General features: G+C 42.7%; 2 protein-coding genes and 3 pseudogenes across 5 annotated transcripts; all 5 read left to right on the top strand.

Annotated features, from left to right (window-relative positions):
• Positions 1 to 2,965: 2,965 nt before the first annotated feature.
• LOC116190381 (protein LATERAL ROOT PRIMORDIUM 1-like) lies at positions 2,966 to 7,797 on the top strand. 3 transcript variants are annotated; one of them, XM_031520063.1, is made up of 3 exons: positions 2,966 to 3,959; positions 4,551 to 4,868; positions 7,603 to 7,797. In XM_031520063.1, the coding sequence occupies exons 1-3, from the start codon at positions 3,074 to 3,076 to the stop codon at positions 7,770 to 7,772; spliced, it is 1,374 nt and encodes a 457-aa protein (XP_031375923.1). In that variant the 5' UTR covers positions 2,966 to 3,073; the 3' UTR covers positions 7,773 to 7,797. The 3 variants fall into 3 exon arrangements, with proteins under 3 accessions (XP_031375923.1, XP_031375925.1, XP_031375924.1); XM_031520065.1 differs by lacking the exon at positions 7,603 to 7,797 and adding an exon at positions 5,095 to 5,268; XM_031520064.1 differs by lacking the exon at positions 7,603 to 7,797 and adding an exon at positions 5,095 to 5,268 and having other exon boundaries at positions 4,551 to 4,893.
• A 2,636-nt stretch (positions 7,798 to 10,433) lies between these two features.
• On the top strand, positions 10,434 to 13,155 carry LOC116190380. 2 transcript variants are annotated; one of them, XM_031520062.1, is made up of 5 exons: positions 10,434 to 10,586; positions 10,675 to 10,800; positions 11,179 to 11,294; positions 11,933 to 12,037; positions 12,327 to 13,155. In XM_031520062.1, exons 2-5 carry the CDS (start codon positions 10,729 to 10,731, stop codon positions 12,826 to 12,828), a joined length of 795 nt encoding a protein of 264 aa, XP_031375922.1. In that variant the 5' UTR covers positions 10,434 to 10,586; positions 10,675 to 10,728; the 3' UTR covers positions 12,829 to 13,155. The 2 variants fall into 2 exon arrangements, with proteins under 2 accessions (XP_031375922.1, XP_031375921.1); XM_031520061.1 differs by lacking the exon at positions 10,434 to 10,586 and having other exon boundaries at positions 10,607 to 10,800.
• A 1,109-nt stretch (positions 13,156 to 14,264) lies between these two features.
• Positions 14,265 to 15,430, top strand: LOC116190379 (annotated as a pseudogene).
• A 6,457-nt stretch (positions 15,431 to 21,887) lies between these two features.
• On the top strand, positions 21,888 to 24,349 carry LOC116190378 (annotated as a pseudogene).
• A 58-nt stretch (positions 24,350 to 24,407) lies between these two features.
• Positions 24,408 to 26,984, top strand: LOC116190377 (annotated as a pseudogene).
• Positions 26,985 to 26,990: the final 6 nt, after the last annotated feature.

Genomic DNA, 26,990 nt, shown 5'->3' with positions numbered 1-26,990 from the left:
GTCAAATATAACGGATAAAAGTAATATTATTCAGGGCGATAAAAAAAAAGATAATAGTAATTATTATGTAGGAGGCGAAAAATATACTCAACGAGGCTTTATTTTATTGTACAGTTTCGGCTGGAATATTGTATTTTATTTTGGTCACATGGCAGTTTAGGTTAAAATATTAAAGAAATATAAATATTGTTATTGTTATTGAGATAGGACAAGAATGATTGCTTCAAATGATACTCTTCTTTTTCTTCTTCTTCAAAATGTGAGCAAGCGATTGCTACTGATTGCTCTGTTTGGCTGGTCGATTTCCTTCAACTGGTTCGCAAAAAAATAATATACTGATTTTTATTTCTCCAAAAAAAAAAATGACAGTTACATTCACACACCAAATGGCAGATGCAAAAAGAAAATCTAAGTGCCCAAATTCCCTATTCAAGTACAATCGTCCGATCCAACCCGTTGGCCAAACAAGCCAGACTTTCTATGAAATGGTTCCACGTTATATTATATTATATATTATATATATATATATTAAAAATACGATTAGATCTATAAGCAATCGAGTCAATTTTCAATTCAAATGTTCAAGCCGGTATGTTATGAAACACAAACTCTAATAAATCCATATTTACTATTCTAATTTTTTTCGTATGGGATTAACTCTCAATATTCGCCTCACGTAACAACGTGTATCTTTAACATTTCGCATTCACATGCCACGTGAACTTAAAGAACTCTTCCTTGAGTACTGACTATGAGCCGTGGCTGAACTTTCGTGCTAGGAAGAGGGGACTACAATTGACAATAAATGCCACACTTGGGCCTGATAGTAGACGCTCGACTACTAGAAGTTGGCAAGAGATTTAGCGTGGTGTGAATCCAAGCGGGCGCGTGAAAATATAATTTACTCTGATACCGTATAAAAATACCACTGAGTCTATAAGAGATTGAGCCAATCTTCAATCTAAAAGCTAAGATGGATTTAATCTCTAATGGACTAAATGAATATTTTACGTATATATATGTAATTGGTACAACACTTACGAGTTCTAATTTATGATGCCACATACGGACCCAAGATTTTGTTTGGGGGTCGAATCCTTAGGGCACAAAAGGAAAAATAATTTTTTCGAATTTGGCAAACGATCATATATAATTTCACTAAAATTGGAAGAGAAAGATATGATTTTACATATAACATCAAAATTTTAGGATTTGTGGCTGCCACTCCAGTCCCTCATTGGGTCCGTCCTAGTATCGTGCTTTCACGAAATATTGTCATGCCAAGATTCGCAGCTCAAGATAGAAATTTTCAAGGGACGACACCTAATAATATGTCCTCCTCAATCAAGATCTATGACGTCAAGAATTCGATCAAGGCTAGGCCCTTTGGGTAACTGGAGAAACCATAAGGCTTTTATGTATGCTTTTTTTTTTTTTTTTTTTTTCTCTCAGATTGCTTTCGAGTGCCTCCCTATCAAGATCAAATGTTGTTTATCTTAGCTAAAAATTAGACGTATATGGCTCAAGCATATACCACCTACTTGCAATTGCAGATGCGGTTGGTATTGTATCAACCGAGATTGTCGTTTAACTCCTTACTGCTCGAAGTGATCATATAACAACTCCCCTGTCGAAAAACAACCAAGGATTAATCCAGCGTAACCCACTTGATATCGAGAAGTTGAAAATAGGAAATTTCACCTAAGATAGATCTTACAATCTATTGTATTCGTTATGTTTGATAATAAAGTTTGATTTAATTTAACTTTTCTCTCAATTGAACAGTATAATAATTACTTCTCTCGTACTTTTTTCTTATTTATTATTTAAAATTAATTTTTTATATTAAATTCTCTTAATTATTCAATATTTTTTTTTCTCATTGTCAACATTTTTTCATCAAATTCGACAATATAATTATTTTTATATTTTTTCTCTCTATATTTTATTTCAATAACTTTTTTCTTTTAACTACTCAAATCAAATTAAATTAAATCAAATCAAACATATTTTCGCTATCAAATTTGTAGATATATTTCAACTTTTTCTCGTTGTCAACATTTTTTTCATCAAATTCGACAATATAATTGTTTTTTTATATTTTTTCTCTCATATTTTTTTTTTAATAATTTTTTCTTCTACTTCCTCAAATCAAATCAAATTAATTAAATTAAATCAAACATAATTTTGTTATCAAATTTGTAGATATATCATCCTATGGGGAGCAAATTTACCTATCCACGGAGGAGGGGAATTTGAGAGGTAGAGGGGAGCCCACCTCAGCCCTCCCCTCCCCCCCCTCCCTTTAGTTAAATTTTACTTTCTTGGAAACCCACGTTGGAGAGAAGAAGAAGCATCGAGAGAGAAGCAGCAGCAGAAGCAGATCAGAGATAGAGAGAGAGAGAGGATGGAGAAATTAATGGAGATGAGAGAGAAGAGGTCGGCAGCAGCAACAGAAGCAGAACAAGGCAAGTAATATCAACAGAAGAAAATTACGCAGGAAAGAAGAAGCAGAAGCAAAGACGCATAGTTCCGTTCGTTACCCATTTTCCTGCAAAAAGCAAAATCTTTCCACCACCATCATCTCTCTCTCTCCTCCTCGATCCTCAGCTCTACTACTAGCAGTAGCAGTAGGAGTAGCGCTAGCTGCTGCTGCTGCAGCAGAAGCAGAGACCCACATCCGACAGAGAGGAAGCTGCGACAGGAACCCCTTTTGATTCAATTAACGAGCTCTCTCTCTCCTCATCCCCCCTCGCCCTCTCTCTCTCATCTGTATGCTGCAACAAGCTTTATCTCTGCAGCAGCAGCAGTAGCAGAAGAAGAAAGAAGAAGAAGAGACGACGAACCCACTTCACATAACACTCACATAAAAAGAAAGGAGGAGGAACGGAAGGAGGAGAAGCAAGCGGCTGACGGGATTTTGTGTGAGTGATAGTGACGACAAGAATTAGTATTAGAATCCGACAGACAGTTGTGGCTACTACAGGAGGCAGTTGTCGGACTCTGGGCGCCTTCGCTGACTGGGTCGCTTCCTCCTCTTCCTCCGCCTTGGGGGACCTCTCCCTCGGCTTCAATGCCGGTCCCACCCCCCACGTCGGCCCAACCCCCACCCCCCATCCCCTTCCTCCACCTCCGCACCTCTCTGGTCCCACCCCAACACACATCCTCCTCCCGCTCCGCCGTCAACTATGGCCTCCCTCCCGAGATGGGCATGTTCGTCGTCGCGCCTGCCTCCTCCTTCCACCACCACCACCACCACCACCATCACGACCCCGTCGTCTCCGCTGACAACTCCGCCCCCGGCTCCACCGCGCTTGGCGTCGGTGTTGGGGTCGGTGTGATTCCTCTCCTCGCGGCGACACCGTGCCTAGGCCCTCCCAACATCGCCGTCGACGATCCCGATAACAACAACAGCAACGTCCTCGCTGCTAGAAATCGGGGCGCCGGGAGTGGTGGCACTGGAGGGGGAGGGATTCAGCTGTGGCAGAATCACCAGCAGGCTTCTCAGCTAACCACCCATCACTACTTGAAGAAACCCACCATCCTTGATCAGAGCAGCAATCCAGCAAATCTGCTTTCAGGAGGAGTTGGCGGCGTGGGCAGCGGCGCCAGCATCACTGCTGCAGCCGCGGCGGGTGGCGGCACCACCACGTGCCAGGACTGCGGGAACCAGGCGAAGAAGGACTGCAGCTACCGCCGGTGCAGGACCTGCTGTAAGAGCCGGGGCTTCGACTGCGCCACTCATGTGAAGAGCACGTGGGTCCCCGCCGCTCGAAGGCGGGAGCGACAGCTCATGGGGACAGCGGGTGCGGGCGGCGGTGCCGGGTCGTCCACGTCGACCTCCGGAGCCAAGAAAGCCAGGCTCATCCCTTCTCAGACCACCACGACGAATTCCCACACCTCTACCTCTAACACCACTCCCCCTCGGAGCTTCGACACCGCGGGCTCCAGCCGCCAAGGTTCTCCGATCCTCGTCTTCCACGTTATACTCAGACAGATAATAGTAACAGAAAATTCTCAAGCCTGCTCGTTTTCAGGGGGGCGCTTGATGACAAGTTTCTTCATTTCACCTCAATTTCTCAGAAAACATAAGCAAAGTACTGTTTTTGTTTTCTTGAACATTAAGTTTTTATAATTTCTTGTGTGTTTCTTCATAATTCCCTATGTTTTCCATAAAATGTAGCCGTAAATCGAAGAATCCAACGTCTTTTGTCGCATTTAGGTTTTAGGGTTTATGTGTATAATTCAATTGAATTATATTTCCCGCAAGATTGACACGTACTACATTTCCCATGGATTCAAAATTAAGCTTTCATTTCACCCAAAACAAAAACTCGAATCTTTCATGTGGGTTGATTCTCGATCGATTTGATTATTTTGATCATGCAGGATTATTTGATTCATTTTTATTTTCAATCAAAATTTTCCTCTTTGAATTCCCCTTGGGTGTTCACATCAGAATTCAGAAAGTTCAAGTCTTTCTGTTTGGGGAATGAAAGGTTTACAAATTTAGATGTGTCGCTAATTGGGTGATTTTTATTCGACTGCAGATCCGAGCTTCAAGGAGTCCTTGCCGGGGCAAGTCCGAACACCTGCTGTCTTCAAGTGCGTGAGAGTGACCGCGGTGGATGATGGGGAAGACGAATACGCATACCAGGCGGTCGTGAAAATCGGCGGCCATGTGTTCAAAGGGTTTCTTTACGACCAAGGCATTGAAGGGCGGGAAGGGTTACCGAACATCTCGGACCTCCACTTAGGCGGCGGAGGTGGCGGTGATCGGAACGCGGCCTCCTCATCCTCTCCAATGGTCGATCCTTCTGATGTCTATGCTGCCTCGGGGGGCGGGCTGCTCGGGGGTCCCACCTATGGTAACCCCATGAACTGATATTCTTGGTAAATGACAAGTTAATCGGTTATGAACTTATGATCTTGTATTGCATTCAAATCGATGCGGGCTTGCATTCCAATTGATTGACACCTCCCGCACTCGATTCTTAGTAGATTTGACCTTTTCTAGGGTTTTAGTTCCGCATATTGCCCTTCTCACTTGTGTATGTATTAACCCCCATTCGCCACGGTTTCCCTTGTTTTCAGCTTCTTGCATTTGATTCTTAGATGGGTCCACCTCTGTCAGCTCGGTTGCCTCGTAAGGCTCCGAGAATTCCCTCTATTGGAAGAAGGTGCACAGTTCTAATTTGTAAGCATAACTGTGTATTCTCCAGCAATTTGCTCTTAATTACCGTTACTCATAATAAAAAGGTGTCCTAATCTCTTAATGATATACATAATCGACTATTGTTTCTGCACGCTCTCGGAAAATTCAGTTGTCATCGGTAAAATCTACAGCAACGAAACAGAATCTTCCTTCTTTTTTTCTTTTCCCGTTCTGCAGACTCTTTTCTCTTGGAATGACTATTGGTTTTCCTCCCTTTGAACATTTACATACAAATCAACTCTTTCCACTTTTTGTTCTATGGAAAATTGTTGATGCTACCTTTCCTATTTAATCATAATGTGTTAGCTGTAGCCCATCATCACACCATCCCGGTACTTCTTCCATATACGCTCCTCATCTTGTGATATAATTTCAGGATTGATTAAAGTCAACTGTGGAACAGTTTGATTATTGCCTAAGTTAAGCTTTTGGCTATGTTCGAAAGTGCTAAGCTTAAGACTTTGGAATGCATAGTTGTTATAATGTCACCATCCCTTCAGTGCATATTGCAGTAAAAGCTCTTCAGTGGGATATGCTTTTTCAACCTGTTTTACCACTCCTTCCATTTCCACATTCCAAACAAGACTCGTACTTTTTCATCCATCGGTGCGAGACCTCTCTTTTTTCCTTCATTTGAGTTTGCGTCAGTTGGCCTTAGAGACTGTCCTAAAGTGCAACATATTATGGTTCCAAGTTGTCATTCTCATCTTTGCTCTAACATATACATATTGCTTTATTGACTGTACTTGCTATGATTTTTGCGATTATTAAGGTTATCAGGATGTGTTGTGTGCAATGAATCTGCTGATCGGGGTCAATCTATGCATCTTACTGTGAGAGGTCTGATCGCTTAATTAAAATGATAATACCCTCTATTTCCAGGATGCTTCATGCTTCTTTATGTGAACTTTATCCCTTTGGGATTTGTGTCCTAAATCGGGGTTTATTAATATACTAATTAAGCAGGATGAATATAATATACTGCGTGCAGTCTCTATTCATTGTCTTTATGGAATTCATTCTGCTCCCTCACTGACAGGCCGCCCTCCGGTGGATGTTTGTCTATCATCTAAGCATTTTTAACACATTTGATTGATGTCTGTGCTGCATATAATATAATTATGCCAAGGGTTCACTCCCATACAATGTTGCGTGTTTGCTGCTGCCTGCCCATGCTGTGTTGTCTCACCATGCCTTGATCATGTTGCTGATTAATTTAACTTCTCAGGACCATTTAGCCTTTTCATGAGATAGTCTTTCTGGAGTGCATGGATTCACACATCTCGTATGCAAATTAGGAAACTTTTGAAGCTGTCGAATTATTCTTGTGATCATGGCTTCTCGTCCCGGGTTTTAATAGATCACTTCAGTATTCATGTGAGGCTCATTGGTACGGGGAAACTGCTCGTTTGGAAGTTTGATCTTACACCGTCTGTGTTGACATTTGTTGGTTTCTTTGCTCTTAATGGCATGGATACTCTTTGTAGCTTGTCATCTTCTTGGGCGTGCCTACATTTCATTGCTTACCTACTGGTGTTTCGTGCTGCCACGAGCATCGCGGGTAGTCGTGTTTGCTAAAACCTAATATTCTGATCGTGCAAACTACTGTTGTCATTCGTCTTAACTATGTTCTGCTTCGAGGCTTGATCTGTGCCTCTTTTTTGTTCAAAGTAGATTGAAGTACGGGCTCTTTTTGTGGCCGATGATTATCTGTTTTATTAGTGGCATCGTCTTTCTTCGCCATGCATGCTTTTGCTCGGCTTCGTGGATGTTTCAGATGCCAAACTCAGTGAGCGTTGATTATTCTAATCTCAAAGTGTCTTTTATGGATACTGAAAAAGTCATACAAGTGCAGGCTGCAACTTATGGGCAACTTTTTGCCTAGTTAGGGCACAAATAAAGAAATATCTCATTTTAGGAAATTTCTAGCATGATTCTATGTCACTGTGGTATGAAATCTCTTCACTTTTGGGTGTATACGTTTGGGTGTAGAGTGGGTTACGGGGTCCACACGTATCCAATACGGGGGAAATTGTGTTAGCATGACATGGAGTCATTCAATAGGGGTAATATTCTATATTATATTTCCAAGGCGGGGAAATCCTGTTAGCTTGACACGGGTCATACAAGAGGGGTCTCACATTCTATATTGACATATAATTTTCTTTTATAAATTAATATATCTTGATATTCCACAGCCCTTGCCTGTTAGGGTTTCAGTGCTACTTTTGCATTGCTGGCTTATTTTCCCTAATACATTTTCTATATTCTTGTCCTTTTATATATATATATGTGTGTGTGTGCGCTTGTTTATTTTATTCATGAAAAAGAGGGTGTGATACCCTCATAGATTAATCCTAAATGAGTTATCGTTTTTTGCATGTTAGTGGATGCACAAAGTGGTCTCATGCATGTCATTGTCGAAGGAACCAAAGGGTCATCAATTCTCCATATGGTGGTCACTTGTCGGGTTGTTTTGCGGTGTAATTTCGCGTATATATATATTACCGGGAGGAATCGGATCGATGCAAACGACGTAAATGAGTATAGATTCTAGACTTCAGGTTTTCGATATCTTTCTTAAAGGTCCTTCACGATATATCTCCGGCTGCAATGTATTATTTGATAATTCGAGAGCAACAGATTAACCCAAAAGAACATATATGAAGAACGAGGAATTGGCTTCACGTCTGTCCATTGATAAGATTTCTGATCTCTTGGTAAAGCATGCATGTGGGTTTTTGTACTTCGAGCTAGTGAAGGAGCTGCAAGTATAGATGGCGAGATCCATATGAATATGAACCGGGGTGAGAATTGAGATCAATTGACTTACCAGGGCTTTGCTCGTACTTGCAAGTCTTTTCCCAGATCATCGGCACTAGAGATCGGGACCGGGGGGGGGGGGGGGGGGGGGGGGGGGGGGGGGGGGGGGGTGGGGGGGGGGTGCATGAATCCATTTAATCAATCAGCTAGAGGTAAGAGGAACTATGCCTCTGGCTCTAGGATCTATTATGACATTAAACCATGTAACGTCGAAGTGCTAGGCACCAGATCATGCAAAAACTGCACATTACCGGTGAGGTAACATAACAATCATGATCTTGCAAATTAATTTCGTACGTTTTAGAGATATTCCTTTTCTGGACTCACTCCAAAGGTTATATACCCCTACCCGAATGAACTACTTTCTTCACCTCACATCACTGCTCTATGATTTCATGTTTAGACCAAGTTATTTACTGGGAGATGAGACATCATCATATTTGTATACGAAATTTCTCTCGCTATAATGAGACCTCACCTCACTATATGTGGGCCTTAGGTGACATGCGCATTGAGTAACACTTGGCACATTTTTCTCTCGGTGTTGGGCTCAGAGTCCAACTTGATGGGCAATATTGGCCCAGTGGGCCCGTGATTTAGGCTTGACGGGGGACTAACTAACCCCACGGGAGTCTAGGAAAAGGGAATAAATGACAAAGTGGTGTTATTTTATGATGTTCATGTCTAGACCAAGTTATCTATTGGATTGCATATGTTATACGTGCATGGGAGAGAGGGATATCATCATATTCATATACGAGCTCTCTCTCTCTCTCACACACACTATGCGACACCTAACCTCTCTATATGTAGGTTGCATCGACTAAACCTCGGCCCATTCGTTTCGGTGTCAAGCCCACGCACCCAACTCGGTGGAAGAGATTAGCCTGAACTTTGCACCTCTAGGGGACAAACCTTATAGGAGCTTAGAAAAAAAGAGGATAAAAGACAAATCGGGCCGTTATATAATTTCGGTGTTTACATCAAATTATTATTTATATACTGGATGGACTACCTATTACACTTGCCCGTGGGAAACATACATCAACATCCAAGTGCGACAATAAGGTTCCGATGTCTGTATACTTGTTGCCTATATGGTACATGAGTTAATATCGGCTGCTATATTACAGGTATGTACTTCGAGTGTTGTGTTTCTTATCGTGGAATATCTCTGTTAGCTTGTCAATCTTGGGCAGGGATAGGCTCGAGGGAGTCTCGGTACACGATTCCTTGAGCGCCCACATGGGCTCCAAACTCTAAGCCAGTTACAATTGGTATCAGTGCAAGCCATGGTGAGAGAAATCCAACACGATGCGGGGTTGACAAGGAATGCAACAGCAAGCGTAAGGACGCTTTGGCTCAGGCAAGGAAGTGCTTTCCTACCGGAGGCGAGAATGGAAACCATTATCAGTCCTCTCATGACCGTAACATGCCTAGTAGTGGCCCATTGCAGCTCATCAAAGCCCAATTTCATTGCCAATAGCCCACTTAGGCCTGTTAGTGGCCCAAGCAAGCCTGCAAGAGCGCGTTTTGTTGACCACTTATACCCATAAGCCCTTTTACGACCCACGCAAGTCTACGAGTTGCCCATTAGTAGCTTGTTGAGGCCCGTGAGTATCCCACGCGGGCACATTGAATGCTTTTTGAGCCTTTTTAATGCCCCACTCAATCCCTATTGTGACTTAGCCATGCCCATTAGAAGCTTGTTCAGTCATATATTATTAGGCTTCTCATGCTTGTAAAAGGCCAGATAATGGTTCATTTCATGCGCATTAAAGGCCCACCGATACCTTTAGTGGCCCACCCTATCCCGCCAGTAGCCTAACCAAGCTTACAAATGGCCCTATTTTTAGACCCACTCAGACACGCAACGAACCCTTTTATTTTGGCTCAGCCAGCTGAGTCCTGTAATTAGCTTTCTCAATCCCGTTGGTTGCCTACTCAAAGCTTTAATGTCCTAGTTTGGTCCAATGTTGGCTCACTAAGGCCCATTGGATGCTTAACCGTGAGAGACCAGATAGTGGTCCACTGCAGGCCTATTAAAGGCCGACCTGCACCGCTAATGGCCCACAAAAATTTGTTGGTGGTCTAACCAATCTCATAACAGGCCCTACTGTGGATTTGCTTAAACCCACAATAAACTCTTATACGAACTACTCATGCTTACAAGTTACCCTATGATGGCCCCTTAAGGCCTGTGATCAGTAGCCTACTTAAGCCCATTGAATGCCTACTCAGCCCTGTTACTGTGGATAACATTGGCCTAGTGGGCCTGACCGGGGACAAGCCCCATTGGAGTTGAGGAAAAGAAAAGGGCTAAAATACAGAGCGATGCCGCGCAGGGCAGCCACGTGGCAAGTGCGGTCAGCTGTCCACACACCGCCGCCCCAAAATCTCCGGAAGGAAACTGGAAATTACGTGAAAGCCCCAAAATCTCGCTTTCTTTCTCGTGCGATCCTCTCTCTCTCTCTCTGTCTCTCTCTCTCCCCCTCCCTCTCTCCCCGTGGAATCCGAATTATTCTTCGGCATCTCTCTCTGCGGCACGGTAGCACATATACATCCAAAGTTTGGTTGATTCTGCTTCTTCGTCTATGGTTTTTTATCGTAAAGCCGTGTGGATTTCTCCTATACAGAGTCGTCAAGCATCGGTTCCTACGGCCGCGGAAGATTCGAAGTCCGCCATCGCCATGGCCACCGCCATCGGAGCTCAAGGTGGGCAGCTGGTCGGCTATTTCGAGGATCTATCAGTTCAGGATCTGGTATGCTTCTCCTCCTCTTTTCTCTTTAAGCAATCTGTCATTTGCCGCTGTTTGGCTGCAGATCTAGTTGATCCGATTGGATTAATCTATCGGTTGTTGCCACTGAATGGAGTGGACGAATGAAGGAGCGGATGATATACTGTTTAGGAAGGATTAAATGATCTGATAGTATAGCTCCTACGCTGTGCAGATGCTTGATTGAGCGGACTGTCAAAGATTCCTTATGAGTGGTTTAATTGTGACATGTTGTTATTAACCGATTGGTGCATGAAGCCGAAACTTTTAGCTTATTGCCACCGTTTGTGTCTGTGGATTCCGATTTACGGTTGGAGCTTGACGAGAAAATCGTGTTGTCAATGTCGAATATCTGATCTATAGGAGGATGAACAGAGTTCCGTGAGGTGTGGTAAGCATGGAGAGGTGTGTGCTATATGCCTGGACAAGATTGAGCTGGAGGAGACTGCTCTTATAAAAGGTTGCGAGCACGCATACTGGTTTGTCTGACTCATCTGTCCTGTTATCTGCTCAGATCTTTCACTTCTTCCTTTTGTGGAGAAGCGCTGTTGTCTTGTTGCTGAGAGCTATGACTTTCCTTGTGCCCGGAGTGTTATGCAATGGTTGTTGAGTGTTGATGAACATAGGTGTGGGGAGTTTGGGATGCGGGAATTGTCCTTGAGTTTGTGTGCTATTTAGGTGTTATTGAAGGTGTCTTGACAAAGTAATAGAGTGTAGCATACTCGATGTTCCTGAATGGAAGAGGGACAGATAGAACTAGACTGGTCTTGAAATCATTTGACAAGTGATTGACGGGTGACTTCTTTTTTGCAACTACTTGATTGCGAGAGAAAGCACTATCCATGATAATCCCACTCCAAATGGGAACATACACTGATATTGGACAGCACTTGAGGATTGTTTGGTGAAAAGATGTAAATACTGCAGCCTATGTTCATTGTATTTTTGGGGAGGCACGTAGCGGATGCTTCCAGTGTTGCTTCATGTTTATTGCTTCTTGATGTGGGTTTCTGTTTCATGACATCTTCTAGTGAGTGAGGAAAAGAATAGACGTGTAGAGGAGTGAGATGCGGTTTCTATGTTTCCTTTTTTGTGACAACTAGTACTTTTGGTGCAGCGTGACATGTATCTTGCGCTGGGCCACGTATAAAGAGAAGCCAACCTGTCCTCAGTGTAAACATCCACTCGAGTTCCTCAATGTTCATCGTTCACTTGATGGGAGGTAGGAGACACTGAAATGTCCCTTTCCTTTACTACACTATGTTGCAAGTGAATAAATGTTCTATCATATGGCCTATAGATTGGATTTTCTGATGAGTGTTGGCAGGAGAATGCCTCAATTTCGATCATTTTCAAGAGAAAATAATCATATTCAAATGTCTAAGATTGATTAGGAACCTTCTAGTCTTCTGCATTCCATTCTGCCTCCAGATTCTGTGAAATCGCCGCTGAAAATTGGATCTTGTTTCTGTACCTCGCTGATGGCATTGTTTATCTTGTCCTCTCAACAGCCTTCATGACTACATGCTTGAGGAGAGTGTGTGCCTGCTTCTTCGAGCCATGTGGTTCAATCCCTTGGTCGTGGAGGACTATGGGAATATGTACGATGATCTAGAAGACTACATCCCTTACGAGGATGAGACGTTTTATGATTATGATTATAGTTATGAGGACGATGATGGCAATCTAGATGAAGATGACTACTTCAACGTCTCGCCTGGTCTTCGGATTGGTAATCGTAGATGGGGAGAAAACGGGTATGTGAGGGCCGGACGCCAAGAAGCCCGACCCATTTGTCAATCAAATTTCTCTGATTCAGGATCTTCTAGCTCGTCATCTTCCAGACAGCCCAAAAAGAAAGAGGCACCTAAAAAGGAAGCGACAGGGCGGAGGGCTAAGAGAGCGCTTAAGCGTGAGGCTGCAGATAAAGCAGCTGCAGCCAAACGTGAGGTTGCAGGTAAGGCGGCTGCAGCCAATCGTGAAATGCATCTAGCAGTGTCAGGTGGGGAGTGAACCGGTGTGTTTAGTCTGTTTGCTTCTTCATTTGAAGCCGTAACCTTCTGTACAGTAATTCCTCTAAAGTAAAAAGTGGTAGGTGGTTGTGTAGTGATCTTTGTCATCGATGAGGTCCTCTGCGGCCAAAAAGAAAAAGATAAGGTCTTCTGAGGTAGGAATAAACAGATGTTCTTCTGCACATTATAGTCTATCGCTCGACATGAACGCGTCGTGTCACTGGTTATTTTAAATGGGTCAAGATGGGAGAATTCCAATTGTTGTTGATGCCTGTAGTTCAATGTTTGATGGGAATGATAGCATTATGCCAGATTCAAATTTGCTGCAGACGAATTACTATCAATGGTCGGCTCCGTTATTGGTTTGTTTGTCGACTGGTGGAGTTGGTCCAAATCAGTCATGGATCAATTTCGCGATTGGAAACTGATTTTGGATCAAATGATTACTTAATTGAACAACAGCACATGTACCGGAACTCAATTAGTGATAAGAGCTCTTCCTTGGGCATCAGTGCTTTCCGAGTCTTTATCCTTTGCGTGTCTCTCCTTAAACCAACCTGCATTTAAGTGTAGCCGTCATTGCCTGTGAAGTTAGTGAACGTCCATTGCAGGTCGGATACTCTATTGGCTTCACGGCGGTCAGCAGGCCCGGTACCTATCCGTTGAGACAGCATACCAAAATTATCATGCTTCGGTTAGTCTCATTTAACCCATAGTATTCGAACTCTTCCGCAAAGTCAACTGGATTTGTTTGGTTTTAGAGTTGAATAGATATTCAATTCTACTTTGTTTTATGAAATAAGAAAAGAAAAAAAAACAATCGTTGCAACTGTCGATAAATATTTGGACGCGTGAGAAAATGTATATATATATATAGATGTGAAAGGATACGGGAAATTTATTATTGAAAAATTGGCTATAAAAATGGTGAGGAAAAAATATGAGTAAAAAATTATTATTAAATAAAAGAAAAATATAAAATAACAATGACCGTAGTGTTAAATTTGGATAAGAATATAGTTGAATTGGGTAGTAGTTATTTTATTTTAGAAACAAATGCAAGCTAGAACATTCTATTGTACCCTCTCAATATCATAATGTAATACTTACAAACACGCGCTCATAATTAGACTAAATCATGTTTGAGTCAAATTGGTTTATTAGGAAGTGAGTATCTCTTAATTATGAATTTTTTCTATCTACAAACTCTAACTTGAAATTTTATTTGAAAAAAAAGAGATGTTGGACTACCTTAACCAATTCAAATTGGTAGTGTCCAAATAATTTCTTTTGATGGAAAAACTGGAAAGATATTATTATTATAATTTTGAGAGATCGGATATTAAAAAGTTGTTTTCGCCTTTGATTAGTGCGCTTATTGAAAATTAAATTTGTATTTTCTCTTTACGGAACTGAAACTCTTTATGAGTCCAACTCTTTATGATCCTCGAAAAGACAACTCTCTCTCTCTCTCTCTCGTACTTGAGAGTCAGTCCCTTTTACTTTCCCCTCCGTTCCGACAAACATTTCTCCGATGTCGGACTACGGGAACGCCATGACCCTCTCTCATCACCTGACATCCGAAGACTCCGACTCCGACCACACCCTCGCCAGTGGCTCACCCGCCCCACGCCCGCTGTCCTCCAGGGCCTCCCAGCTCCAGGCCTCCGCCTCCGAGGGGCGGGGTCGTCCTCGGCCACGAAAAAGCCGAGGGGGAGGCCCCCGGGGTCGAAGAACAAGCCGAAGCCGCCTCTCGTGATCACCCGGGAGAGCGAGTCCGCCATGAAGCCGGTGGTCCTCGAGATCTCCGCGGGGTCCGACGTCATCGAGATGGTCACTAGCTTCGCCAGGCGGCGGCGCGTGGGGGTGACCCTCCTGAGCGGAACGGGGACGGTGTCGAACGTCACGCTCCGCCACCCCATGTCGTCGAACTCCCACGCGCCGGGCTCCCTCATCTCCCTACACGGGCCCTTCCACCTCCTCTCCCTCTGGGGCTCCTTCATGGGCTTCAACACCAACGCCAAGACTGCCGCCGCCGCCTCAAAGCAGGCTGCTGCAGCCTCGGCCCCCGTCCCGGCCCAGCACGGGTTCGGGATAACGCTGTCCGGGGCGCAGGGCAGGTGTTCGGGGGAGTGGTGGGGGGAAAGGTGGTGGCAGCGGGCCCGGTGGTTGTTGTGGCGGCGACGTTCCTGAACCCACCAACGCACAGGCTGCCTCCGCCCCAGGAGGAGCGCGAGGGCGGCAGTGGGGCCGACGAAGACGAAGAAGAACATCAGACGGGGGGGAAGAAGCATTGCGAAGGAGGCGGAGGCGGGTACGGGGCCGGTGAGATCATGTGTACTCCAATTTCGGCACTGCCTCCTAGTTTCTAATTAGGCTGAGCTAAGGAAGATAATTAATCCATCATTAGTTAATGTTAGCAAATTACTAATTGACTGAGGTGAGGTGATGTGATCAATTAATTATTGGGAGCTTATTCAGTTTGTCATTAGTTAGCTTTGACTTAAATTATATGGATGATGATGATGCGGGCTAGCTGATGAGGGTTGACTTATCATTATTATTATTTAATTCTTATGCTCGTGCTCGTGCTCGTGCATGCATGGGATTGTCTATGCTCATAGTTTCTTGCTTATGATGTTGCGGCGTGGCCAAGAGATCGATGTAAAAATCATCATTCCGACCGAATCAAAGCGAATTTGGACATAGTAGAGTTATTTCTATTGCATCCTTAGGTTTTCCTTTTATTTCAGGAAGTTATCCAGCTAATGAAGTTCATTAAGTTATATAGATACAGATACTGATAAAATGATTGTTAATTAACACGAAGATAATCATAGGGATGCTTTTATACACGTACATATGTTGATGTCATGTATATCTAAGACAAATGAACATAGGACCTTTAAATAATATATATATATATATATATATGCATCCTTAAAATAATGTACGTATATATTCATATAAAATAAATTAATAATGTATACATGCGAATATCTCAGGTGAAAATGGAAAGTTCCAATGATGCGAGGAATGTTCTTTGAATTAGATTATTATTTTATTAACTGCTTATCCTTTCTAGATGAGATGCGTAATATAAAATAATAGCAGGCTTATATGCTTTATATTCATATAAAAGCCGATCGTGCATATATAGTGATGTGGTGTCACATAACGCAAGTATTATCATATTTGGCCATTTTTTTTTTTAAAAAGTACTATTATACCATATATATATATATTTTAATTATTGGTCTGATTGGTCTTCTTTTTTTCTTTTTATCAATGACGATAGGTGCATCAAGGATCAAATATATCATAAGTAATATGGAAAGTCGTTGGTCTAATACTACGAAATATGATACTATAACCCCATGCATCGTATAAATATACTAGATAATCTTGAATAATATTATATTATATCATATTGGGCAAGCACAAGCCCCATACTTGAGCTTATTGTACTTGATTAGGAGGAGTATATGAACCGTTTGCATGCATGCATAATAATATTAATGTATTGAAAGCGAGTGAAGGGAGAGGGAGGAATCATCTCTCTTTTTTGTCTTTTTTTTTTTTTGGTTGGAAGGTAAATTGGAAACATCAATTTTTTTTTATTTAATGGATTTTGTGTATTTTGAATAAGAGGCCGAGCAGGAGAAGAAGGGAAACTGGTCAAAATATGGTCAGACTGCGGTGGGGTGAGGTCTGAGTCTGACAGCTTTTACATTAACTAACAGAGAAAATATCCGTTGTTGTAATGCAGTATTCTTTATTTTTAATATATAAAACTTCACTCATAAATAAATGATACGTATAAAATAAAAAAATAGAATTATATAATGAGATATTTATCGTTTAACAGTAAAAAATATTATTACTCACCCGATTTTTTTCTCAACTAATAAGTTCTGTCTTGTCCCCACGACTTCATCACTTCTCTTTCATTATTAATTTATGATACTTTTCAGCCAAAAAAAATAAAAATTCAGATGCAGACAACAGAGAAGAGGAAGAGGAGAGAAATCTGCTTCCAGCCAAAACAAATCAAATACATTTAAAAAAATTATGAGAAATTGAATGGTGCAGTATCACACGCTCTTATTCGGAACAAATAGACTCCAACTTCGACTTCGAAGTTTATGAGTAACATTTTTTTTCCCTTCATTTCTTGTTTTCTTTTCTTATACTTGTGAGACTTTTTTCGTAAATTGGATCGATATTCTGATTAAATAAATTTTTTTTTTCAATTTTTTGAAGAGAGATGGGATGGGATAGGGTGGGGCCTAGGGGAGGGGCACGCGAGTTCCGATAAAAGGAAAGGAGAGAGTAGGGAAGAAGCTTGAAGTAAAGATTGAAAGTACAAAAATGTCAGTGTTGGAGAGGGAATTAGGTCAAGTCATTTTCAATTCGCAGTTCAGCATCCACCCCCACACCCAAATTTTTTTTTTTTTAAAGTACATTAAAATAAATTAGATAAATAAAATAAATAAAAAGCTGCTTGACTTTTTGCCTTTTTCTTCTTCCTCTCAGTTCTCGGTCAAACCTGATAAATCCCTCTGCTGGACTTGCCATTTTCCTATAGGCTTCCGTGCCTCTTCATCTTTCTCTCTCATTATATTATAATAAACTCCTTTTTCCACCCTGTAATAATAACAATAATAATAATAATTATCATCATCATGGAATTACAAAGCTCTCGTGGAGTTGTAACTTGGGCAATCCATTATCAATTGGTCGTCAACAGCCATATATATATATATATATAATCATGTAGTTTGACGAGCTCCAGTCCATAGTCATACTACAACGCAATTGTAATATGACTATGGAGTGGAGCTCGTCCAACTAACGAGATATTGTATTTTGCGAGTTGTATTCAAAGATACATCGCTCTATATTAATGTAATTGGGAGTTGGGTAACATAGGCGTGTTAGCTGCAAGCAGCCCATGGCTTTCAATTTGGACATTTCAGTTCGGGTACTAATTTACTTCGTTTTTGTGTGTATTATTAGGGATATATTTAGGCATATACAACTTCGCCTTTTATGATTAACGCGAGGCAATTAGCATAACATTGTAATTTATAGTGACTGTAATCCTCCAGATGTACAACAAAGAGCCCCTTTCTTCCTCCGGATATACATGGGTTCTTTGCAACCAACTACTATTGGAAATCTATCGTACACGAAACGAACCCAAAGTCTCGAGTCCAAATCTTGATCAGAGAGGATCAGAGATGGGCTCATGTATATTATGTGGCTCATAGGATGAATTGGTGGATAGGGGGCCCATGTGAAGGCCTATTGTACTCATATACGGGCTAATGCAATGGGCAGCTGCTGAGCATTTATAGGTTGTTTAGATTGCAAGTTATGAACGGTATGGTTATAGAGGGATGGATTATGAATACAAATTTATATGACAACGGGGCCTTTATAACTCTCGCGTCTCCATAACCATCCATCACCCGTAATCCGAACAAGCTTGGGACTTACTTCTCCACTAGGATCTTGAGCTCGCCCCTTAAGGCCCAACATACTATTCACCCTCTCTACTACTCATCCATTCGGCCATTTTTCACGCCTTCACGTGTCGTGGTCAGTAACATCTACTTCTGTTTTTTTTTTTATCGTACCATCACATAAACTCGGCTGACTAGTCCATCCTTTGCGCGTGAACATTGCGTGTGTGTCGGAAAGAAGTAGCTAATTAACTCTTGATTTGTGATGTCATATGAATTTCCATTTTTCCCTCCACCGAGTCATCCCATTGATCCCTACGGCTTTTTGGGCCCACCGGCCCATCCATCTGAGGAGGACAAGTCTAATGGTTTTTCAAACCGGTCAGCCCAATTGTCAATTATCTGATAGCCGGCCCACGAAAACCGTACGGACTCCCAAATTTGGACAAATTTTTCGGTGAACCAATGGCTTACATTAAGATGAATTTATTACTATTTTTATTTATTTATTTTTCCGGCAGGAAATCATCAAGATGAAATTAAGCAACGAAAATACGCGGGGTAAATCCTCTACAATATTTGCTAACAATAAATGGTATAAGCCGTTAGGAATAATATAAAAAATATATATGGAGAGCCTAAGGGGACGACAAAATTTTCAGCTCAAAAAATCTCAGTTCATTACAAGTCGATGTCGAAGGAAAAGGAAACACGCGACGAACCGGGAATTTTGTTTTATTTCTAGGAAATTTAGTAGGCGAATATCCAAACACGAGACACACAACCCGACTGACGATCTTCTAATTTTCTGACGAACAAACTGCAAATGGCCCGAAGGTCCATATCTAACCCGAAAATGGAAAAGAAAAAGGATAATAAAAAAAGAAAAAAAAAAAGATCAAACAACAGCGCAGCATTACTGACAGACAGAAGGAACAACGGTCGTTCAGGTGTTTTTTGGTCCCGGCGGCTTCTTCAGAGTCGCCGGAGAATGGACGTAGGCGGACACATCCCCCTCTTGTGCCTTGTCCGCTGCAGATGTCTTTCCGGCGGCAGACGTGCCCGAAGCACCCGGGGACGTCGTGCTGTGGCCTAGGCCGATAGATGCTGCAGCGGCCACCTTGCTGGCCTGGTTTGATTCGGGAGATATCGGTCTCTGCAGATCATCTCCTGCGAGTATATCCGGCGGAAGTAATCGCGAAGCTTGCCTCCGGTGGCGCGACATTGGTTGATCCTTCACTCGGTCTCCGGGTACAGAAGCAGCAGCAGCAGCTCTTCGAGGAGGTGAAAATGAACAATGTGAACGTTGGGTGGTGCCGTCCAACATTAGGCCTTCTATAAATAGGCCATTTATGTTATCAAGGAAAAATAAATAAGCCATCCAGCATTTATGAGAGAATATGTAGGTCCTGATAAACGATTAAGTATAGGTTTTCAGGAATTTCATAAAAATAAAATATTATTGATAAAAATAATTTTTTTAATATGTCTTGTGATATAATACCGCGTTATATATCATTTACAAGCAATAACTACTCTTCGTCCGAATAAATCCAAATTGCATTCGGACCGTTAAACTCAAAAGCCAGGGGCCCCACCCCCCGGACAATGAGATCCCGTCTAGTGGAGCAAACATGGAGGTAGGAATGAGCATGTGCTTGAACATATATCTTCGATCTAACATGTCCCCGTGGCCTTCGTAATCTCGGTCTACAAAAGATCATATTGGACATAATACGACAATTCCAATTAAATGCAAAAGAAAAAAAAAACATGTCTGGCCCTTCAATTTGTTTTCTCTCCTTTCTAAATGAGATCACAAAATATTCTCGAATGATCAATTAAACTAATCTCCGTTCAAACATCGACTTGCCTCAACTACCAATTTGGAGTTTATTAAGGTGCAAGCTATAGGTACAGACATTAAGACATGTACGGTCGGGAAAGGAGGGAACTGATATTTTTGACCAGCTTGGTGCGACGACCACCATACGCGTGGCGACATGTCACTATTCACATGCGTGGACCACTTTGGCCTCGCTATTGGAACAGATGCCTCCAAGAAAAAGTACGATTCATTTCCCCATTGTATTTATCCTCAACAATTATCCACATTTTTCCTTTCCATGAAAATAAAAAGTAAAAATAAAAACTCTACCGTCTTTCGCTTTCTGCCCGGCCCTCGAACCCTATCGGATCAACTTTTTACGGTGAGATCAAAAGTCAATTTTTATGGTCTCGGGAGATTGGGGTCCCCTCATGGTGTCAAAGAAGAAGAATCTACACTCAACTTGCAATATTCAGATTCGTAAAACATGTTGTGAGGCACGATTGTATAAAAAAAGATAATCATTTCGATCGCCTTACTCGTAGAAGGATCCGTGCTTGATCTTATTCGATGCAAAGCTATGCGAGACACTGGGATCATTCACTTCTTTCCATTGCCTTACAACATGTTTAGGAATATCGTGTAATTTCTCCTGGCCTCACCAAAATATTCGGATTATATATGATCCTCTTCGTATTAAATTCTACATAAATGCATCGATGGTCATATCGTACAGGTTGATGGGCCGGATGATCAATGGGCCTGGTTGAGCCCAATTTGTAATTTTGACAGTTGGTCAACGGGCAGGCAGACCCAACTGCCCGAGCTGGTGACCTAAATCTTTCAACAGTCTAATGTTTGAGGAGGGAAAACGCAGGAATTGCACGCAATATCAAATGCTAAAATGAAACCTTTCTCGTGCAATCTTAATTATTTGCACTAATTAAATGCAACCACATTTTTCCTAACTACACTTCAATGCTAAGCTTTCCCTCGTAAGCATGTTTTCGGCCGATTACGATTCATTTGTGCCTCATAGGGAATTATCGAGCCAGATTAGGATATCTTCCTTTGGGTTTAACAACTCTAGTGAATTCTTCCTAAGGAACTCATCCATGGAATTGGTTCGAGCTATAAGGAGTTCGAACATTGGACGGCTATGTGTTTCGTGATTTTGATCCTAAATGCAACCATGAAGGTGCAAATGCAATTAATTAAGCGGATGATCCTAATGATACATTAGGATCTAAACCAGCCAAAATGGCCAACAATAAGTTATTATTATTTAATTAATAATCAATCCAAATTTGTGGGGAGTTTGTAAATTATAATTCAACTTTACTCAACTCAATTATATTCTTCCTCAAATTTAACAATTAATAATAATTATTTCATTTTTTTCCTACATTCAATAATAAATTCTTACTTATAATTTTTTTCTAACCATTCTTAAACTTCAATTTAATAATAGTTTATCACTCATATTTTTTCTTAATCATTTTTAAATTTAATTTTTTAATAAAATATTCTCAATCTATTTTCACGTGTACGTATATATATACATACATATGTATATTTTTACATATCAATATATTTATGAACTCTTGCAATTATTATACAAAATCAAGTTGATAACTTATCGAAATGGAAAAAACAAACGCAAGCTTATTTTTCCCACCAACTACGGCCAAACATAACATATATCCCTTCACCACCTTTCACCAGAACATAGGAGAACCTTGTCCGACAATTCATCTTAGGTTGTTCCAACGCTCACATTTCCTCGCCACATTTTCCCTCCTACATATTTCAGTCCTTCACAATGCGTCATCTTCATTTCGAACCTGAGCTCGAGCACGAACTCGAGACATGGCCGTCTGCTTCCACCCGCATAGCCTCGAGGAGGACTCGGTGATCCTCTTCTCCACTTCGAATTCGCCCGAGGAGTCCACGAGCCCATCCTCTTCGTTCTACCACTCGCCTCCTCCTCCTCCTCCTCCTCCTCCTCCCTTGACGCCAACTCCCCACCCGTCGAGGCCGCTGCAGGAAATGATCGTGAGGAACCTCTCTTACAGCGTTAGGCCCGACGGGCCTTTGGTCCCTTCATTTGCCCCCTGGTGCGGAAGCCTGAAAAAATTCGCATAGTGAAGTCCGTCTCTTTCACGGCAAGGAGCTCGGAGATGCTCGCAGTAGTGGGCCCGAGCGGGGCCGGGAAGTCCACTCTCATCCGAGTGATAGCAGGACGGGTCAAGGACCATGGTTTCGACCCGAAGTGCATCACCATCAACTATCGCCAGATGACTGGTCCGTCTCAGTTGAGGAAGATATGTGGATTTGTGGCTCAGGAAGATAACCTACTTCCTCTACTTACAGTGAAAGAGACGTTGATGTACGGCGCGAAGTTTCGGCTCAGGGGGTTGAGTCGACGGAGAGGGAAGAGAAGGTCGAGAGCCTTACAAGAACTCGGGCTAGTCCATGCAGCAGACACTTACATCGGGGATGAAGAGAACAGAGGGATTTCTGGCGGAGAAAGGAAGAGGGTCTCCATCGGACTGGACATCATTCATGACCCTCCGATACTTCTCCTCGACGAGCCTACCTCTGGCCTAGACAGCAAGTCAGCCCTCCAGGTGATCGAGCTTCTCTCCTCTATGGCAAAAACCAAGCACCGGACTATAATAATCTCCATCCACCAGCCGAGCTATCGGATACTCAGGTATGGGATCGGAATTCTCTGCAGTTCTTTATTCAAATGCAGTCTGTACTGTTGAATCTTGACAGTTTAAGGGAAACTGAACAGACAGGATCTTTGTTCCTCAGGTACATCACCAACTACCTAATACTGTTCTGTGGCTCGGTGGTCCATAACGGGACCCTCAGTCGCTCGAGGAGACCATAAACAAGCTTGGGTACGAAGTCCCCCCGCAGCTCAACGCTCTTGAATTCGCCATGGAGATCTTACCTGAGCTTGAGGAATTGTATAAGAGCAACAATTACTCCACTGCCTTGGGACACAAGGAAGCATTCTCTTACCCGATGTGGCCCGAGTCAGATATTGCCAATACCGTGCGAGAGCGTTCCTACTTTATTGATGCGTCAGAGATCGGATTCCTCTGCTCAAGATTCTGGAAGGTGATCTACCGGACGAAACAACTTCTACTGGCCCGAACGATGCAAGCCATTGTTGGAGGGTTTGGGCTTGGGAGCGTTTACATTAAAGTGCGGAAGAGCGAAGGAGGCGTTGCAGAGAGATTGGGCCTATTTGCATTTAGTCTCAGCTTTTTACTATCTTCGACGGTCGAGGCGCTCCCGATTTACCTCCAAGAGAGGAGAGTCCTAATGAAGGAGTCGTCAAGGGGGGCTTACAAGATCTCCTCCTACATGATAGCAAACACGATTGTGTTCCCCCTCCTATTCGCGGTAGCCTTGCTATTCTGTGTGCCTGTTTACTGGATCGTGGGGCTAAACCCATCATTCATGGCCTTTGCCTTCTTTGCTTTCGTGGTCTGGTCATTGTCCTAATGGCAAGCTCCCTAGTGCTCTTCCTGAGTGCGGTGTCCCCCGATTTTATCTCCGGGAACTCCCTGATTTGCACGGTTTTAGGGGCGTTCTTCCTTTTCTCCGGGTACTTCATCCCGAAGGAGAGCATCCCCAAGTACTGGCTCTTCATGTACTACGTCTCTTTGTATCGGTACCCGCTCGACACATTGCTCACGAATGAGTATTGGAGCGCAAGGGGGCATTGCTTCTCATGGGACAGGCAGGACGCCTCCCGTTGTCTGCTGACGGGGCAGGACGTGCTGAGGAGCAGAGGGCTCGACAGGGACATGAGATGGCGAACGTCGGGATCATGCTGGGGTTTTCGTGTGCTGTATCGGGTGCTCTGCTGGTTCATTCTCGTCCGGAGGGCCTCGAAGACAACCATCTGATCCAGCGATCCGAAACCTTAACCTCCTCCTAGACCACTGATGATGATATGATAGGAATTACAGCAGAAACAGTACCGTCCCTCGAGTCGTTTCCCATACATCCTCGCATATATAAATTACATTAGCTGAGCTCAGTTGGCTGCACATAACTTAATATGGCATCAACTAGAAGATTTCCGATCCCGAAAATCCCGAGCATGGGGACCAAACATGATATTACAGAAGATGTTCATGTCTATAATTGTGAAGAAAACTACGTCATGGCTAAATAAAAGCGGTATTCTCGATCTTTCCAGACCATAAATTCCAGTTGATAAGTACGATTTATGCGCCCGTTGTTGCCATTAGCAGTTAAACTAATCTGAAAAATGAACCAATTAAAGGCCCGAGCTTTGCTGATGAATGCGTGATGAGGCAAAGCAGATTTGCGAGAGTAAGTCCAACGTCGTGGCCTCATCGCACTAATGTTGACTTTTTCAGCGGATAATGAATCCACGACAGCGTCGACTTCCACTACGACTGTATCCTCTCGTGCGTCTCAGTAGTATTAAACTCGGAAAACATGGCGACTTTTCAAAACTCGGCGCATCCCACGGAGACCTCGAGAACTCCCACGACTCTCTCACTCTCTCTCTGGCTTTCTGGGTTGCCGTCTGCTCAGGTAAAGCGGCGGTTCTTTCAGTGGCTGCAACGCAACGCATTTGATTTGGGATCCGATTTCACAGTGGTTGTTGTGATCTTTTTAAGTACTAAATGCTGAGCTTTAGAATTGCCCATTTAGATCTTTGAGCTTGCAATGATGCCAATTTAGCAGCTTGAATCTGTTCTGGCTCCTTGAGGAGATCTTGATTTTTCCTTGACCGGCATGTCTTGTTCGTTCCGTGTCTGCTGAATTCACGATATCCCGTCCTTATCGATTCCGTCCATGATGTTTTTGTTCTTCCTTCAGCTCGGGAGGCAGATTTTCTGCTGGCATTTTTGTGAAGGCTGCGGTTCCGTGACTATAGCAGAGTCCAGCGGTGGATGTGTCCAATATAGCAGAAGAACATAGTTAACTTTTCGGAGTTCATAGTGACTGATTTGTGGTGTATTCAGCTTGCCCATGATTGAGAGGAAGAGTTTGAGGCGAGCCTCGCCTCTGTTTCTGGTACTCGGCCTCGGATTTCTTTTGCGGCATATAATTTCTTCAGCGTGATAGGGCACAACAGAGCCTCCATCACAATGAAACGGGTCGGACGGGGACGATCCAATTATTAAGAACTGGGAGAGCTTGAGATTCCATGTTGCTGTCACGGCAACTGATTCTCCTTACAGCAAATGGCAGTGCCGGATAATGTACTATTGGTATAAGAGGGTAAAAGACATGCCCGGTTCAGAAATGGGGAAGTTTACCAGAATCTTGCATTCTGGAAGTCCCGATAATTTGATCGAGGAGATCCCCACTTTCGTTGTAGATCCACTTCCGGAAGGGCTGGACCGGGTGAGTATTCTTACTTCGTTTGTCATGTCTGTGAATGTTACTTTCTCTATTTTACTGTAGACTGACTTCGTAATAACTGTAGTGGATACATGCTCATGTATTATGCAATTCCGCGGGGCTTAATTTTCTTAAGACGCTATTCTCCGAAAAATTCAAACTGATGTTCGGTGTGCAGGGCTACATCGTCTTAAATAGGCCATGGGCTTTTGTGCAGTGGTTGGAGAGTGCAACTATAGAGGAAGAGTAAGTTTCTCTTTCAACCAAGGTGACCAGGAAAGTGGACTTCAGTTCTTATTGCTTGTGACCATCTGATCCTTAAGATTTGTGTTCATGACTGATACACAGATATATTCTAATGGCAGAACCCGACCACATATTTGTTCGTCCTTTGCCTAACTTAGCGCATGAGACACGTCCAGCAGGATCCATTCTTCTACATTAAACCTGCAGAACATGAGAAGATTATCCGGAAGTTCTTCCCCAAGGAGAAGGGCCCTGTTTACTAATATCGATCCCATCGGCAATTCTCCAGTAATCATCAATAAGGTGGGACATTGCAGGCGACATTTTTCTTCCTTTGATTTTTCATCCGTGTGTTGTACTGTTCTTAATGGGAATTATCTATTTCAGTCTCTGCTTGAGGAAATTGCACCTACATGGATGAATGTGTCTTGAGAATGAAAGATGATCCTGAAACTGATAAAGCTTTTGGATGGGTGCTAGAAATGTGAGTTGCGTGCCTTACATTTTTTCATTCAACCGACTTAGTAATTATCAACATCGGACAATAACTGCTCGTTGTTTGACCTTTCTCCCTTGTTCGGTTATTTCCAGGTATGCTTACGCTATAGCCTCTGCACTACACGGGGTTCAGCATACTCTTCGCAAGGACTTCATGCTGCAGGTCAACCCAGCTTATATAGGTTGCATCATTTTATTAAAGCAGAGTTCAAACTTTTACTGATGTAGATTTGCGCTACAAATTTCAGCCACCATGGGATCTTGAAGTTGGGAAGAATTTCATAATCCATTACACTTACGGGTGCGACTACAATTTGAAGGTAAGTGACTTTTAATGCCTCACTCTGGAAAGAAACGGCAAATTAGACTTGAAACTCATAAGCTGTTACTGCAGTACATTTTCCAGTATTCAAATACAGAACCATCTATTGGTCCATCCTCATGTCGTTCTTCATTAAGTGTTTATGAGGTTGTCTTTGACTAGTTTTTGTGCTGCAGGGGGAATTGACTTATGGGAAGATCGGAGGATGGCGTTTTGATAAGAGGTCATATCTGAGCGGTCCCCCACCAAAAAACTTATCGTTGCCTCCTCCAGGAGTTCCTGAGAGTGTGGTATGTTCTCTCTGTTCACCTATGAACTTGAACTATTCTAAGTTGTGATGCTATGTTTCAACTTTCATTCCACTAGTTTCATATCGAATCTAGTTAAAATTATCG

This window comes from Punica granatum, unplaced genomic scaffold (genome assembly GCF_007655135.1).
Source record: "Punica granatum isolate Tunisia-2019 unplaced genomic scaffold, ASM765513v2 Contig00429, whole genome shotgun sequence".
NCBI classification, from domain to species: Eukaryota; Viridiplantae; Streptophyta; class Magnoliopsida; order Myrtales; family Lythraceae; genus Punica; species Punica granatum.
This window is presented reverse-complemented; position numbering and strand designations above follow the sequence as displayed.